This window comes from Bombina bombina, chromosome 2 (assembly GCF_027579735.1).
Source record: "Bombina bombina isolate aBomBom1 chromosome 2, aBomBom1.pri, whole genome shotgun sequence".
Lineage (NCBI taxonomy): Eukaryota > Metazoa > Chordata > Amphibia > Anura > Bombinatoridae > Bombina > Bombina bombina.
In genome coordinates this window covers 469,198,599-469,217,890 of record NC_069500.1, presented here as the reverse complement: position 1 = coordinate 469,217,890, position 19,292 = coordinate 469,198,599, and the positions used below count along the sequence as shown (strand labels likewise).

Here is a 19,292-nt window from a genome sequence, read left to right as displayed (position 1 = left end):
AAGGCAAGGTGCCAGAGAATGAGCAGTAGAAGTAATACAACGCCCAGGCTATGATAGTGTTGTAGTAGAAAGACACGTACAAGCCAATAATGCATATGGCAAATCCAATACCTACAGGAATTAGAAAGAAAGAGGTGAAAATGATAACATTCCAAGCAATTTCTCTCCTCCTTGTGCTGTTGTAAAACTTTTTATATCATGTTATATTCACTACTGAAGAGTATATAGTTTAGTGCCTCTGGCAGTTTGTAGAGGAACTTTAAATCTTTACATAGCACCTTTTCCCCTGTATAATACACTTTTTTTCCTGCCAGTTCAGTTAAATTTACCTATTTGGAATACGGTAGAGAATTCTCCACCCTGAAGAATTTTTTTTAAACAAATAAAGAATGGTCTTCAGCATGGGCCAAATTATAGCGGTCCTCTAAAGTACAACAGTATCCCCTTAGTTTGTCACCTGGAAATATAGATTGTGACCTAACTGTTTAGGGCCTCTTTGCCTAGCAAGCCAGATATTATTTGGGGATATTTCATCATGCTTCCCTGCTGGATATTTTGCTTATCCTGATTGCCCAACCTGTAGACTGCCTGGTCCAATATTTTGGAGTTGATGTGTTTGGGTGTTATTTATTAGTATAACATATTCCTGTTGGATTGTTTATACATTTTGGGCTAGATTACAAGTGGAGAGCTAGCTTAACGTGCACAAATTTGCCCTTTTACGGACTCACGTTAAATAACCAGCCATTACAAGTGTTTGGTTATTGCTCCCTCAAGCTTGCGGTTTCACTTTGCACTTAGTGCAATTAACCAGGGGTCAGACCCAATTGCCCATCCCCCAAATAAAGAGGACAGTTATTTAAAATGAAATAAAAATATGAGCATTTTTTGTAAAAAAAACTGCACGAAGCAGTTATAAGGGGTTAAAGTGAGGGGATGGGGGTTGTTTGAAAAAAAGACAGCATTGAAAGTGCCTTAACATAGAGGTGAATGGGGGACTGTGTTTTTACTATAAATATATTTTTATATGTTTATAAACATATATATTTATGTGTTAATATGTTTATATATACACATATAAACACATAAATATATATGTATATATACAAATACATTTTTATTTTGATGCCCAACGCTGCGCTAGATATAGTGCCATGTCTGACGACATGAGAACGAGGCTCACATTGGAGTCTATGGAAGCCAGGCTATTGCACCGGGCTTGTAATACCAGCGCGCATATACATGCCCTGGTATTATTGGTTAGAGCACAAATATTGTGCTCTCGAAAGCGCAATATAACGCTCCACTCGAAAGCGCAATATAACGCTTTTAAGCTCGCCGGAAACAGAAGTTATGAAGCAGCGGTCTATCGAATACGATCGGGCTGATTGACACACCACTGCTAGTGGCAGATTGGCCGCGAATCCCTTATTTTCCTATATTATGTTAAAATGCACGGTATGTGCGCTGATTATTGGGATGGTTTTTGTATGTGTTGCTAATCTCCCTTTTTTAACTTTCAATGTGTTTATTTCAGAGTTTGTTGTTTTTTCCAATATAGACATTATTTTGTTGGTTCCAAGACCCTATTGAAATGTTCTATTCATTTTAATTCTATTCTATCTCCTTTCTCTTACATGGGTGTCAGACTGTCACCTTTCGTTTGCGCAATATACTGTCAGCTGTTTTTGTTGAAAAGTTTCCTTGGCAATCACGTAGCTGCCGGATATGTATAATATTGCTCAAACGCATCGTGATAGTTCCCCACATCTGTTCCCAGCTCTGTTATATTTCTTTGCTTACATGGGTGTCAGACTGTCACTTTTCATTTGCGCAATATATACACAGTTCCCATAGATCGCAATGTACACCAATTTTAGCCCCCAAAAACTGCTTGGTGCAGTTATTTTGTTATAAAAAAAAAATGCTACTATTTTTATTTTTTAATAAAATACACACCCCTATATTTTGGGGGCATTTGAGTTACATTTATAAAATTAACCAGCGATCTTATCTACCACAATTTTGTAACACTTATAATGGCTTGTAAACACTTGTAATGGCTAGTTATTTATGGCGTGCCCGTAAACCGGACAAATTTTCCTGTTTGCGGGCGCTCGATAAATTAGCGCTCCACTTGTAATATGGCCCTAGGTTTTGTTTTGTTTTTCTTCTTGATATCCTATCCTTAAAATTTTTCTCTAAGGACTGGATTTATTGTTTAAAATTAGATACTAAATTCAAAGTACTTGTTCGTGAGTGATCTGTGCATCACAGATATGCCATTAGGTTTTGATACATATGTTGTGTGATCTGCGCATCACATTGGCTATACTGACCCACTGTGAAATTGATACTATGGGGCCAATTTATCAAAGCGTCAATCTCTGTGCATTCACTGGCGTCAATACGCTTGTCAGACATCGCTAGACATCGCTGCCACGAATCTACATACGACGTCCTTATTTAATAAAAACTCTGTCAAAAACACACACATCAAGTACGGAGCGATGAACATCGAACTGTTGATAAATAAGAGTCATCGATGTCGCTGATATTCTGTTTTTTCCAACTTTATTTATACCATTTCATTACTGTCCATGAACAAGCACATTTCTCTAAAGCTAATCTTTTATTTTTCGTCTGTTAATGTCCAAGAAATAGCTAGATTTATACCTGAACAAACAATATCTCATAGATAGTTATTTTCTATTTATTTGTTCTAAAAAAATGATGTATGATATTTTCACATAAATTAATGTATATTTGTATTTCTAGAAATCATGATATACCTATCTCATGTTTATTTATTTTTTTAAACTGATTATTAATGCTAGAATTTGTACATATATCTTTGCACATACTTGTATATATATATATATATATATATATATATATATATATATATATATATATATATATATATATATATATATATAAATATATATATGTGTGTGTGTGTGTGTGTGTGAGTGTTATGTCAGAAATCTTTTGCAAGCATATTTACATGTCCCTAATTTCCTTTTTTGCTCTAAACAATATTGTCTTTCATATATCTGTGTTTATTTATACCACAATATGTATATAGTGTAAATATATTATTATTCTGAGCAAGAATAATTGTGAATATAACATGTAATCAGGGTATTATATGTATTTATTTGCAATCAATGGATATTTTAAGAGCTGGGACAGTTTTCTCTCTGCACCTGTGTTACCCCTCCTTATAGCAGTCTAGTTTTAAACACCACCCCTACACAGGTCTTATAAAATGGGCTGGCATATAACATGACCTTTCTTAATGAAAATTAAATTCAAGAGAAGGAAGAACACTGAAAATAGCTTGACAGTAAAGATGTGATTTTAATTTCTGCTGTATTAGATTCATGACAGTTTTAATGTTAGGTATCACTTTAAGCTATCAGTTTAGGATTATATTGAATCAAACATCATTCAATGTTTAATTATTGTCTAAAATATTACACTCTGTGTCCTAATGTCATCATCAATGTTTAACTTTAATACTAATTTCACATATACATACTTTCAAAGTATAATACACAATGTAACAAATGCCACTTACAAGTTCTGATGAGTGATCAATGACACAAGTATCGAGCAATTTGATTAGTTAGTGATAGTAGAAAATGTATATTTCAATCAGATTGACTGATGTCATAAATCATGTGATTACGAATATCCCAATCAAAAGTGGTGGAAAACTTCACTAGTTTGTGGGTCGTTTATGAGTTTGCGTCAAATTTGGTGCGAAAGTGTTGCATCAAATTTGGTGCGAAGTGGAGAGTGGGACTTTTATTACATGCGTTAAACATAGTTCAAATAGATTTATCCTAAAAAGGAAGTTAGCTATATTATGTAATGTATTTATTTAATTTTTTATCCCTATATCTACTAGTGCACCAAATTTGAAGCAATTATATTGTCCCCTTGCTTTGTAATGAGAGACAAAGATGTAACTTAATCCATAATTCATAAGTACTTTTATTATGTAATATGCTTCATTCTTTTGCAGCATCGAACATAACCTTTCTGTGTTTTCAGACTCCCATTCATTTCAATGGCATTCGTGGCTTCAAGGGTGGCAGTTTGAACTATAGGTACGCTGTGGCAGAATAGATGAAAACATACCTGTTGAATGTTTGATAAATTGGAAAGAGGGTCAAATAGAGTCGAATGTGAATTTGAAACATCTGGAATGATGCAAGCATCGATCTGCGTCGGATTGATATTGTGGGAGCGTATATTTTACTTCACACATTTCAACATTTGACGATCTTGACGCTTTGTTAATTACGTTAAAGCTTTGATAAATCGGCCCCTATTTGTCATTAATATTATGATCTCTCAATGAAAGATATATTTTAGAAAATAGATTCTTATCCAAAATGTGTACAAAACGTTAATTAAACTCTTGTTTGTTTTTCTATTTTTACTTAACTTTACTATTCATTGGTGTCTCTGTATTAGTGAAAATCTGTTTATGTAGTTTCTTACCTTTGAAAATTGGACAAATGCGTTTCCATATAGAAATAGCTCCTGTTCTGTGGAACTGTCCAAGGGCTAACTCCATGTAAAACAGAGGAACACCTCCAAATATTGCCATAATAGCATAAGGAATCAAGAATGCCCCTACAAGAAAATGAAAATATTAACAAAAGAAATCTATATAAATGATTTTCTTTAAATAATTTGACCAATATTTAAAATGCCCACTCTCAGTAAAAAGCCAAGTAGTTGAACACAATAAAGATCTTATCTCAATCACATTATACAGGGAGTGCAGAATTATTAGGCAAATGAGTACTTTGACCACATCATCCTCTTTATGCATGTTGTCTTACTCCAAGCTGTATAGGCTAGAAAGCCTACTACCAATTAAGCATATTAGGTGATGTGCATCTCTGTAATGAGAAGGGGTGTGGTCTAATGACATCAACACCCTATATCAGGTGTGCATAATTATTAGGCAACTTCCTTTCCTTTGGCAAAATGGGTCAAAAGAAGGACTTGACAGGCTCAGAAAAGTCAAAAATAGTGAGATATCTTGCAGAGGGATGCAGCACTCTTAAAATTGCAAAGCTTCTGAAGCGTGATCATCGAACAATCAAGCGTTTGATTCAAAATAGTCAACAGGGTCGCAAGAAGCATGTGGAAAAACCAAGGCGCAAAATAACTGCCCATGAACTGAGAAAAGTCAAGCGTGCAGCTGCCAAGATGCCACTTGCCACCAGTTTGGCCATATTTCAGAGCTGCAACATCACTGGAGTGCCCAAAAGCACAAGGTGTGCAATACTCAGAGACATGGCCAAGGTAAGAAAGGCTGAAAGACGACCACCACTGAACAAGACACACAAGCTGAAACGTCAAGACTGGGCCAAGAAATATCTCAAGACTGATTTTTCTAAGGTTTTATGGACTGATGAAATGAGAGTGAGTCTTGATGGGCCAGATGGATGGGCCCGTGGCTGGATTGGTAAAGGGCAGAGAGCTCCAGTCCGACTCAGACGCCAGCAAGGTGGAGGTGGAGTACTGGTTTGGGCTGGTATCATCAAAGATGAGCTTGTGGGGCCTTTTCGGGTTGAGGATGGAGTCAAGCTCAACTCCCAGTCCTACTGCCAGTTTCTGGAAGACACCTTCTTCAAGCAGTGGTACAGGAAGAAGTCTGCATCCTTCAAGAAAAACATGATTTTCATGCAGGACAATGCTCCATCACACGCGTCCAAGTACTCCACAGCGTGGCTGGCAAGAAAGGGTATAAAAGAAGAAAATCTAATGACATGGCCACCTTGTTCACCTGATCTGAACCCCATTGAGAACCTGTGGTCCATCATCAAATGTGAGATTTACAAGGAGGGAAAACAGTACACCTCTCTGAACAGTGTCTGGGAGGCTGTGGTTGCTGCTGCACGCAATGTTGATGGTGAACAGATCAAAACACTGACAGAATCCATGGATGGCAGGCTTTTGAGTGTCCTTGCAAAGAAAGGTGGCTATATTGGTCACTGATTTGTTTTTGATTTGGTTTTGAATGTCAGAAATGTATATTTGTGAATGTTGAGATGTTATATTGGTTTCACTGGTAAAAATAAATAATTAAAATGGGTATATATTTGTTTTTTGTTAAGTTGCCTAATAATTATGCATAGTAATAGTCACCTGCACACACAGATATCCCCCTAAAATAGCTATAACTAAAAACAAACTAAAAACTACTTCCAAAACTATTCAGCTTTGATATTAATGAGTTTTTTAGGTTCATTGAGAACATGGTTGTTGTTCAATAATAAAATTAATCCTCAAAAATACAACTTGCCTAATAATTCTGCACTCCCTGTATATGATTTGGAACGTTATCTTTTAATCACATGATTAGGGAGAAGCTGTACTTGATCAAGTAGCTTACTCTGACAGCTATCAATCAAAGAATCTAATTCCAAGCTCCTTTAACGGGTGTAGAATTTTTACTTACTACTTCAGGGATTTGGAAAACAAGCAAAAAAATAATAATTTGAAATAAAAAACTAGCACAGTTTATGTATGCAGGTATGTAAATAGTATCTGGAGTGCATATATACTGCCATATCCTAGTGTCACATCAGATTCCTGACCACTTGTAAAATTTAAACTGGTCTTTTTCTGTGGGAATTTGAACCTGTGGCTTTAATTTCATAGGCTAGTGTCCTGGGTGAGCCGCCACTAGAAGATTTTGGAAAACCTGTCTTTCTTCTGTGAGAAAAGCTTGTTTGCTTCCTGGCCTGTACCAGCACACCTGGTTTCTCAGGTGTGCATAATCTAAAAATTAAAGACTATTTAAAGTTGGTGTTCCCTGTGCTTTTTGCCCTGAAATATCTGTTAGTGCCTTACCATGAGTATTCTGTTTTTAAAATTTCCTGGATTTATTGCCTATAGTATGACCCTGCTCATGAAGTATGACCCTGCTCATGAAGCTGCCTACCTCAACTATTTTGGACTATCTGACACTGTGTGACACCCTGACCTGTGTACCTGCCACAGACATACCAGCCTGTGCTCCTGTCACAGACACACTTGAAGGAGACACTTTGGCCAGCTAGTAGCATTTTTTTCTATTGAATACACAAATATTTATCAGTTATGTATGCAGTGGCGAAGTGCCTGGTGCTGTCTTCAAATGAAACTTAGTACCTTTTTGTAAAATCCAGTCAGGGGCCACTGTCTGTTGTAGTTGTGGTCATTCCTGACAAAGGGACCTCAGGATCCTTAAAGTTTGCAATTTGAATCACTATTAGTTATCTATTAACGGTATTATCTGTACAGATGCAGCTCTTGAGTTAGTAAGGCTTTAGGCAAGGCTCAAATATGAGGCCTCTCGACACAAATTACAAAAATCAACCAAATAAATCTGAATAAGAATTGCTCTGAATACCAACAGTCTACACACCCATATGAAATTCTATGATTCTATGTGCATTAAAGTTCACCCAAACCCTTCCTATGTTTATTTAACCTAAATTCATTCCCAATTCACAAAGTTGCTCCCAAATAAGTACATTAAAAGTCTGCTTTGTTCTATATTGATGACATTATTATAACTTAGAATGAGTTAGATAGATAGTATATTATTGATATAACTATTTGTTTTTTACCATAAAAATATACATTTAATTTATTCCAAATTAGTAAGTGAGATTAAAAATGAAAGCAGTTGTTCCGTGGGGGCATACTGAATCAAAAGAAAATAGAACTGTAAGGTATGTATTAAGCGGTCACTTAAAAAACCTTTAAGTAATATATACCTCATGGTCAATTTCTCAAAGAAAGAAAATACTGCTCTGATGGGGAAGACTTTAGAACTGTGCCAGAGTAATACTAAGATGTTGACCGTACTATAAATGGTAGGCTATTTTTTTTCCCTTCAAATCAGAGCTCATATTAGAATTGCCTCTGACAGAGAAGCTGCTCTGTAAGTACTATGCCCACATAAAATCTGTCCCCTGGCCCTAAAACATCCAAGTCAGCTACATACCCAAAATAGACCTCAGACAAACCCTGAACTTCCAACCCTTTTGTCTATCCAGTGCCCACAACAAACCTGAGATAACACACTTTGTTCTGCACCCACTCTATCAGCTCCATGCCCAAATCAGACTTCAGACCTTCCCCTTTAGAAAGTAAGAGATGAGTTAAGCAAAAAAGTAGAGAGAGAATTTAAAGAGAATGAGACAGTAGTTAGAGAGTAAAGACATAGATCAAGTGATAAGGTAGAAAGAGAGAAAATGGAGAGTGAATAGAGAGGGTAAAGAAAGGAGGGAGCAAGATGTGAGGTTGATTGGAGATTGGGAAAAGAAGGAAAGTGAAGAGAGGAAAAAGTATAGTGAAATATATAGAGAGAGAAGGGAGAGAGATAATGGACAGAAAGAAAAGAGAGACAACAGTTAATAGAGAGAGAGAAAGGAGTAAGAGAAAGAGAGAAGAGAAAAGGGAAGTAGGAAAGGGAGAATGACAAATAGGAGAGAAAGAGACAAGGGAAATTAAAAAAAGAGACAAGACAGAAAATAGAAATAAAGAGAAAGAGAGAGGAAGAAAAAAGTAGAGAGAGAATTTAAAGAGAATTAGACAGTAGTTAGAGAGTAAATACATAGATCAAGTGATAAGGTAGAAAGAAAGAAAATGGAGAGTGAATAGAGAGGGTAAAGAAAGGAGGGAGCAAGATGTGAGGTTGATTGGAGATTGGGAAAAGAAGGAAAGTGAAGAGAGGAAAAAGTATAGTGAAATATATAGAGAGAGAAGGGAGAGAGATAATGGACAGAAAGAAAAGAGAGGCAACAGTCCATAGAGAGAGAGAAAGGAGTAAGAGAAAGAGATTTAAGAGAAAGAGAGAAGAAGAGAAAAGGGAAGTAGGAAAGGGAGAATGACAAATAGGAGAGAAAGAGACAAGGGAAATAAAAAAAGAGATGAGACAGAAAATAGAAATAAAGAGAAAGTAGAGAGAGGAAGAAAAAAGATAGTGTATAAAGACAGAAAGAGGAGTGGAGAAACAGAGAGAGAGAAAGAGCCAGAGAAAGAGAGAATAAATAAGAAGAGAGTGAGGAGAGACAAGAGAGCATGAAGAGGGAGGCTGGAGAAGGAGAGAAAAGAAAGTATAGGGGGAGAAGAGTAAATAGAGAGGAGAGAGAGAGAGTGAAAAGAAAGAGAAGAAGGGAGAAAGAAAGAAGGGGAGAGTGGGAAAAGAGAGGGCAGAGAAGGAAGATTGAAGAGAGGGAATGTGTGTGTGTGTGTGAGAGAGAGAGAGAGAGAGAGAGAGAGAGAGAGAGAGAGAGAGAGAGAGAGAGAGAGAGGAGAAAAACAGAAGAGAGAGGGGAAAGAAAAGAACAAAGCAACGATATAAGAAAGAAATAAGGGAGAGTGTTTATAGAATAAAGATGGGCAAAGAGACATAAGGGAGAGCATGAAAAGAGACATTGAAGAGAATAAATAAAGAAGTGGGGAAAGAGAGTAAAGAGAGAGGCAGAGAGATAGTGAATAGAAAGGGTGAGAAGGTGGGGCAAGAGAAAAAGAAAAAAAAGTAGGGGCAGAATAAGAGCTAAAAAAAAAAAGATAGAGCAAGGAGAGAAAAGAGAGAGATAAGGAGATATTGCAGAAAGAGAATGTAGCTAGTAAAGGAAGGGCATATGTTTTTGTTTATTTTTTTAATCATTATCAGCATTACATACAGGATTATCCTCTTGGGCTCCCTCAAACATGCTATCCCTTATTCCCTACTTCTCTTCAAGCAGTGTGTGACCAGTCCTCACATACTCAGGTTGTTCAATTGATCAGGCTTATCTTACTCACCTCCTTTCAACACACAACATCTGCATATGTGTACTCGCTGTGTGCGATTCATACGGTACACTATAACTATCCTGCATGGTACTTATGTTTTGAGATGCTTAGAAGACAAAAGGGGTGGCATTTAGACGTGTGCAATATAACTCCTCAGCCACATTTTGGAACATGTAGCCCCAGGGTAAACAGTAGTAACCATCAGAATTTAACGGACAGAGCTCACAGGCACTTCCTTCTTCTATATCAACTAGCCAACAGTATGTTTTTCACTTGTCCACATGCCATGCACATGCCACTCATAAAAAAACAAACAAATCCCAATATGAAGATAGAGAAACACATTGAGGACTCTGTTTAAGCGAGGCCTTAGGCAAACACCTATTTGGCCTAATTGTAGAGCCGCCTATGTATCTGTACGTTGCATTTGTTATTTTCTTGCAAAACTGATTTTTATTTTCTTTGAATAAAGTTTTGATAAATTTTATAATTAACATGTTTAAATCTCCCAGCAGCTCATTACAATCATAAAAGAACATACATACATTACTATTACATTTGTGTACAAGTTTCACAAGTTTAAATATGTGAGTGCAAATTTATTTTTAAATTTATGTTAAAAACATAAATAAATCTGTAAAATGTGAGCTGGGTGTGTACAAGAACCTGAAAACAGACAAGAAATGGCACTCAAAACAAGCATAAAATATTTTCTGTAAGGTTAAGGTTGTTGAATTATCCCCATGCAAACAATTGTGTGGGAATTATCCCCATGGTGCACTTTGAGTGGGAATTCTGGTTGCTTGGTATACATGTATAAACTATATAGTAACAAAAGATCTGTAAACGTAAACTGAGCATGTGCAAGAAATACAAGAAAAACAAACAACCTGAAAGCATACAAGAAATGCCACTCGAGAGAAGCATAAACATTTTTTTCAGTAACAATCTGGATTGCAAACAATTTGGAATGTTTTTGAAAACACATGTGATGCCTTCTTGTTGCTTGGTATGGATCCCATAGTTCTGAAGTTTTACCAACAGCCCTGGGTTTAGGATGATTCCTGATTTTAAAATGAATTTCCTGCCAAATGATCTTTACACCAATAGTATATTTCAGTGATTAAATTTAGGCACCCATGCCTTATAGCATTGGTGGTATTTTGGGTATTTATGATATCAAATAATATAACTGCTACAAGATATGCCGAGTAAAAATCGTGTGGCTTTGTTTCTGAGTCTTTTGTAAATAATTAATAATGCTCTTTACATAATTATTAACAAAGTTGTAATTACCATAACTAGTTTATGATATTTAATGATGGTAATACTGCTTTCATGCATATTTAAGAAGTATACATTTGGGATTATTTAACACAACCCTGAGGCTCACAAGCAAAAAAAAATATATATATATATTTTCCTTTAATGTAATATTTAAAAAAAAAAAAAAAGAATATTAAAATGTACAATTCCTTACTTTTTAATTATTTTGATTTAATGGAAATGGGTCAGCCTGTGACAATCTTTGCACATTAAGATTTAATAAATTATGGTAAACCCTAATTTGGAAATTACTGCAAAATAAGTGGATAAATTAAAAAAATCTTTCTTTAAGTTAGATAATTGAAAGTGTTAAAATCACAAATGGGTGTCAATGGGAGTTAAATAAACTAATTTTTTTATAAATTCACTAACAATTTAGGGCTAGATTACAAGTGGTGCACTAACTGTAGAGTGCAAGTGATATCTGTTTTTTTTTTTTCTTTTTGTGCGTGATGGAAATATTGTGCATATTAAGAGCACAGTTACACTCATATAAACGCTGTCTGAAACTAGTTAAAAAATACTTAAAAAGTTATAAGAGCTCAAAGAAAGATGGTATAAAGTGTTTGAAAAAAAGGGCTGCAAAGGGCTTTGTAATTAATATATATATATATATATATATATATATATATATATACATACACGTCTAAATATGTTTATGTATGCATATAAATATGTATAAATGTGTGTACAAATGTATCTGTGTGTTTTACTGTACTGTATATACTGTACATATTTCACATTCCAATGTTCTTCCCTTTCAGGATAATGTACTTTTTATTGTAAATAGATATTTCTGTATATATGTGTATACAGTGTGCCTATGTTCTGATCACCGCCAACAGAGCCCCTAACACCTATATCTATTCCTATAGATATATAGGTATAAATATGTATTTTACATCAACAAATATATATAGAAATATATATTTAATAATAAAAAAAAAAATTCTATGTGAAGAATATAGGAATGTAAAATATGTGTAACGTGCATTGGGGATAGCAATTTAGGACTGATGCAGTTGAGTTAGTGCACATGAAGAATTGCTATCTCTGATGTGTGTTATTGAAATATTAAATATAAAATAAAAAATATTATACATACTGTAATATACATATATATATATATATATATATATATATATATATATATATATATATATATATATATATATATATATATATATATATATATATTCTGTGGATTATATAGAATATTTTACAGTATGTATAATAATTTTAAATAATTTAATAATTTATTTACAGACATATATATATATATATATATATATATATATATATACACATATGAACACATAAATACATATGTTTACAAATATATATATATATATGTACATTGGAGTCCTTTGCAGTTAAGTAGATTAAAACATGAAAAAGCATATTTATGCAATATTCATATTTATTAAAGTGTTATAGTGTGTATTTACTATAAATATTTCTCATTCCAATGTTCTGCACATAGCAGAATATGTTCAAACTATTTATAAATAGATATTATAATCATGTATATATATATATATATATATATATATATATATATATAGATATATAGATATATAGATATATAGATATCTATATATATATATATATAAATATACTGTATATTGTGCCAAAATACCATAAGATATATATAAATATGTATTTATGAATACATGGAACATATTCTTCTGTGTGAAGAACATTGGAATGCGAAATATTCATATTTTCATGTTAGGTTAGTGCATTTGAGAATATGCAATCGGGTTTGCGTGTGAGTAGGTTTTTTTCAGCTTTTTTTGCTCTATTGACTTCTATGGGGGAATAGGTTATCGCACCCATAATATTGTAAGTTCAGCTTTTTACAATCGTCGGGTTAGTGAGCAAACAATAACTTTTTACTTTCATCTTGTTTTTCTACTGCAGTTAACACTAGAGCGGGAGCATTAAATAGTGCTCCACTTGTAATCTGGACCTTTATATTTAATATATCATTAACGTGCATTGATAATAGCAATTCTTCATGTGCACTATTGGGTTAGCGTGCGAGTATGGGTGTAAGTTTTTCTTCAGTTTGCGCACTCCTGATTTCTGTCCATGGCCTCAGAGCAGGCGGACAAGTTATGGAGCAGTGTACGGAGCTTGATAAATCGGCACCTTTGTGTCTGTTAGTTAGGATGAGGATTCTTCTTTATCTTCCTCCTACCATCTTACTACCTGCCTCTTTGATACTATTCTCTTACAACTCCCTTTCACTTAATCTTCTACCCATCGTTTACACCTACCCTTAAGATCTCTTCACTTGATTCATCCACAACTACCAACCACATCTCTCTCATCAGCCTCACTTAAAAATGTCTAAACATCTTGAAAAGCTTGTATACAAATGCTTATCACATGTCCTAACTCTCTGCCCTGATTTTTGAGATCTGTTTTTTGTCCCCATCACTTAAACTCCTTTTAACAAGTCGACAAATCCTCTTTTTTACTCACTTGTGTCATCAAGTACCTATCAAGTATTTCATCCTGGATGTCCTCTCAACATTTAATATAAAGCATCTCTATACATGAGCTCCTTCTTTTCCTTCTTGCATTCTCCAACCCTCATTCCCAAATCTCAATTAACATTGACTACATTGTCATATCTCAACCTTTAATGCCTACCTCCTTGTGGTTACTTTGATTTCGAACATTGTTTGGTCCTCAAATTGATTCCATGGGGCCTATCTATCAAGCTCCTAAAACAGCTAGAAACAGCAGTTATGAATCAGCGGTCACAAAGACCACTGCTCCATAACCTGTCCGCCTGCTCTGAGCAGGCGGACAGACATCGCCGGAAATCAACCCGATCGAGTGCGATCGGGTTGATTGACACCTCCCTGCTGGCGGCCCATTGGCCGCGAGTCTGCAGTGGGCGGCGTTGCACCAACAGCTCTTGTGAGCTGCTGGTGCAATGCTGAATACGGAGAGCGTATTGCTCTCCGCATTCAGCGAGGTCTTGCGGACCTGATCTGCACTGTTGGATCAGGTCCGCAAGACCTTTGTTAAATAGGGGCCCTTGGGTTTTTCCTGCTTTGTCCACCTTAAAAATATATAAACTGTGTCACTTCCATACATACTTATATTAATATACATACATATATGTATAGCCCTTCCCTTATCTTCAAATGCTCTCCCAACCACTCCCTTAGCTTTAAACATTACCACTTCTCTCTTGTTCTCTCATTACTTTTTCACATTCCATCTTAAAGTGACATGAAACCCAAAAATGTTCTTTCATGATTCAGATGGATCATAACATTTTAAACAACTTTTCAATTTACTTTTGTAAGTAATGAACTACTGGAAGCTAGCTGAACTGATAATCTGATGGCACGAGGCACACATGTGCAGCAACTAATCAGCACAGTTCCTGCCTCTAACTATGAAATGATTTTCAACAAATTATACCAAGAGAACGAAGCAAACTAGAAAATTGAAAAGTGGTTTAAAACTGCATGCTCTGGGGACGATTTATCAAGGGCCGAATCGCCTCTGATGCCCCTATTTCTGCATGAGCCTTCAGGCTCACCGGAAACAGCAGTTATGAAGCAGTTCGTTTTGAATTTTTAATGTTTGTACAACCTTCTATTGTTCATTTAATGTAATAATATTTATAATGCTTTCTTTAAATGTAATATCTGATTTGAAATTTTCTAATAATTCAATTTGAATTATGCAATATTTGAATTTGAAAAATTTGAATCAATATATTTGTAATAGTATATCTATTGCTCTCTTTAAATGTAATATTCAAATTATGCAAAATTTGAAATAGAAACATTTGAGTTGGTATATTTGTATCTATTATGTATCAATTTACTAAATTCTCTACCACATGAACTATTAAGAATTTCTGAATAGTATTTCTTAAATAGAATGTTACAGTCGAAATTTCTCATGTGGATATTCAAACTAATTATGAACATTCGAAAATGAAAGTAGCATTAAAAAAAATGGAAATATCATTTGATTACTGAATTTTAATGGATTTTCATTCTTATCAACATTTGATTGTCCAAAACAAATTTCCGCAGGACTATACGTTCTACCAAACCAATTACACTTTTAGCACATGCGCCCATTCCTACCATCAAGCTGAAATTAAGCCTGCTGTGCAACTGCTCTCACATACCTACGCTGAAAACATCAGTTTAGTCCCCTTTACAACTTTATAACATGGTCAGTCTGATATCAGAAAATGAACAAAGATGGAGTTCTCAACAAAGAGAACTGGCTCAAGCTATAGGAACACATGACCACTTCCTTCACTTGTGTAGTGATATCCAATACAATGCAATTGGATTGGTATTTAAACATTCACATTTGGGGGATACTAACTTCACATCAGTCTGATATATATTCCACTTATTTCCATAGATTTTGCCTGTTCAGCAAACAGTAGAAGAATGGAATAGGTGTCAGAAAATCTTTTGCAAATAATATCACCACAACAAGGGGTGTGGAATCACTTATGAATAAAATACATATTTCTTATTTGTTCTTTTTTATTAGTAAAATGTAATTATTTATTCACAGCTTATCTTATACAGACTGATTCAGCCATGAGGACCATGGATGGAATCCCTGGTGACCAGCTGACCCAATTTTTTTGAATAATGGTCCTGCTTCTTAAAACAAATTAGCATTTGGTTAATTATACATGCTTTTAATAGTCTCTCTGCTTTGATATAACTGTCCGTATTAGAATACTCTTTCTCTTGGGTTGTCTATTTTTCTCCCTTCTGTGTTCCATTTCTTCTTACCCTGTTTCCTACCTAATTATATCACATTATTATTTAATTATTGCTTTGTTTATAAGTAGCAGATTACAGACTCCTGAACATGTGTGATAGTGAGTGACTTTTTAAAATAATTAGTTATAAATTGATATAAATTCTGTGTCATGAATGAAATATGTGCCTCTGCAATACAATTCTTATGTTTACAATAAATATTTAATCTGTTAAATGATGCTGATAAGCTGCTCGTGCATCTGTCCATAGTCCTTCTACTGTATAGGATTGGATAAATCAAACTTTGGTACTATAGGTCTCTTGCTCAGCAACACACCTCCATCCATATGCCTTGTTTTCTAAGAACATGTAGAATCAAATGATGTTGTAACTGATAAGGAACATCTAGTGATTGAGTCAGTCCTCACTGGTGACAGTATCTTTTTAAAGGACAAGAGCTACCTGTTCACATAACTACAATATAGACGTATCTTCTTTATCTAGAAGGCACTTATTCAACTACATAATTATATATTATCCAGGATACCAGAATGTTAAAGCAGATAAACCCTAGTAAGTATATATTCTTAGCTTAATCCACAATATATATATACCGGATCCGAGGGTAGAAGTAGGCTGAAGGACTTATTTTTTGGACAGTATCCCCAGACCATTGAGTAAGCCTGGGTAACAATCTCCTGGCGTAACAACTTTTTTTGTATTCTGCTTTACAATATTGCTTGGCATTATGTGGATAGTGGACAACTTAAAAGAGTAACATTTTTTTTGTTAATAGTTCCTGTTAAAAGACTTTAGGCACATTTCATATTGTTTTAATTAATATATTGATTCTTGTTTTCAATTTCCCAATTTTATGCTATGTATAATGATTATTAAAAACGAATTAGTCATAATTCCTTGATTATAACGTGATTATGGTTTTCGTTTGTTTTATACAACTCAAATACCACCTATATTTTATTCCTTCTTGTATATTTCTGAGCTAACATACTAAATAAGTATATTTTCTTTTACATTTGATCAGTATGCTCATAATGTAGCAGGTGGCTGAAATATACTGTGACTTTAATTGTTGTTATTATATGTGACAGTTAACTTGATATGTTTATTTTGCTGTGCCTGTTTTGTGCAGATAGCTTTACACTTTAGATACTATACCCCTCCTTAGTTCATCTAAATAACATTATTTTTCTTCATGGCCCATGAGTGGCCTTCAGTATGCACCTAAAACTCCCCCTTCTTGTATAGATGTTTTATTTGCTGTCTGAGAATGGCAGCTATTTAATATTTGGGGAATTATTTGAACCTTGTAAGAATAAAGATGTCTAGGACTAATTTAATTCCATCTATTTCCTTTATGCTTAAAAAATTGTGTTTTATGTGACAAGGCCCTATTCACGCACTATCAGAGGTGCCTTACTGCTAGATTATATTATATACTGTATATAATATATTATATTATAGCATTGCTCTGCTGGTAAATATGTTTTCCATTATTTTTCAGCCATGTATGAGGTGGTCAGGGTTTATGCATGTTATGCCTGTAATATTTCCTATTTTTGGTCTCAATTAAAAAATAATAATCACTAAACCATATATTTAAGAAAACCTTCCTTATGACTTAGCACTCATTACACAGTATGTTCCATGCCATGGGGCACTTTAAATACTTTTTCCATCATTCACATAGAGAAATGAGTTTACAACACAGTTTGTTTTAATCTTTGACTTTTTGTGGTTTCGCACCCCTTGTACAAATAGAAAACAAACATTTTCCAGCACTAACCAATCACTCTGTGCTTAAAATATTGTTGGGTAAAATTTCTGCATCTTGCAGGAATCACTAGAGAAGCTCAAACCACAATCAGTTCTGTATCTGTATACATAAATATAAGATCATGGAGCAGCCCTGTATTTCAAAGACTCAAATGAGTTTAGTAAAGCAGTCGACAGATGTTACTTAAAAGCAGACACCAATTTCATTATATTGAGAGATTTTACAGTTTGCAGCTTGGTTCACAAATGACACTTATACCCTTAAGTACTTATACAACATTTACTGGAAAAAAACATCTGATGAGTATAAATGACGCAGTTAGAAGCTACAACCTCCCCTATGAAAAACACATCCTCTACAAATTTTCCACAAGTTGTTTTACTGTTAGCTGTTTGCACATAAACCTATTTATTAATACTGTAAATATTTCTATGAACATATTCCTCATTGGTCTTATATCTATATGCCCCTGACTTGCTACAGCTTGGCTGCAACTATATTTGATTTTTTGTTAATAAATGATTAGGTAGTATATTGTTGCCTTGTAATGTTCTATACGGAAATTCATGTTTTCTTCTAGTGTCTAGTACAATCTAATTAATTGATTAATTGTCTATTTAATGACAAATATAAACCTTTACAAAATGTCCTCATCATGTAATGTTCATGTGCTACAATGGGACAATATTCTGGTATCTGCGTAAAATATTTTGATACTGATTATTTTGAATCTTAGATTATATATATATATATATATATATAGGACTACATTACAAATTCGTCTGTTTACAGGCGCGGAATAAATAACCAGCCATTAAAAGTGGCTGTTTATTGCTACCGCAAGCTTGTGGTAGCAATAAGCACTCAAAAAATTAACCAGAGGTCAGATTGGAGCCTATGGAAGCACACTCTTGTGAGCGCAATGCTTCCGTGCAATGCAAACACGAAGTCGTGTTTACATTGCATCTAACTCGTAATACCAGCGCACATTTGCTGGAGCTGTTATTACAAAGTGGAGTGCAAATATCGCTTCAGTCCATAGTTTTTTAATATTGGTAGGGAAGTAGTTGTAATATTTCATTATAAACTGAATTTATTTATTTTCTATAAATGGTTAATTTGTCTTAATCGGCTCTTCTTCAGATGTTAGTAACTGACCAATCAGATTTAGTTTAATTTAAGAACTGGTTTTTTTTTTTAAAGGGACAGTCTACACCAAAATTGTTATTGTTTAAAAAGATAGATAACATCTTTACTACCCATTCCCCAGCCTTGCACAACTAACATATGTTATATTAATATACTTTATAACATTTAAGCCTCTAAATTTCTGCCTGTTTCTAAACCACTACAGACAGCCTCTTATCACATGCACCACAGACCGCCTCTTATCACATGCATTTTTATTAGCTTTTCATAAGACACTGCTAATTCATGTGTGTCATATAAATAACATTGGGCTCACTCCCGTGGAGTTGTGCATGACACAGAGCAAATTGGCTAAAATGCAAGTCAATAGATAATAAAAATTCCTGAGATAAGGGCTCTGTCTGCAGAGGCTTAGATACAAG

At 34.4% G+C, this 19,292-nt stretch overlaps 1 protein-coding gene across 1 annotated transcript in view; it reads right to left on the bottom strand.

Annotated features, from left to right (window-relative positions):
• LOC128647018 (sodium-dependent serotonin transporter-like) overlaps window positions 1–19,292 on the bottom strand; it is a 188,449-nt gene that overhangs the window by 100,955 nt on the left and 68,202 nt on the right. Inside the window, exons 4-5 of the mRNA XM_053699831.1 lie at window positions 4,516–4,650; window positions 1–111 (exon numbers count right to left, since the gene is read on the bottom strand). The exon at window positions 1–111 is cut by the window's left edge and continues 109 nt beyond it. Coding sequence (XP_053555806.1) covers window positions 1–111; window positions 4,516–4,650 — 246 coding nt within the window. The remainder of the gene's footprint in view (window positions 112–4,515; window positions 4,651–19,292) is intronic.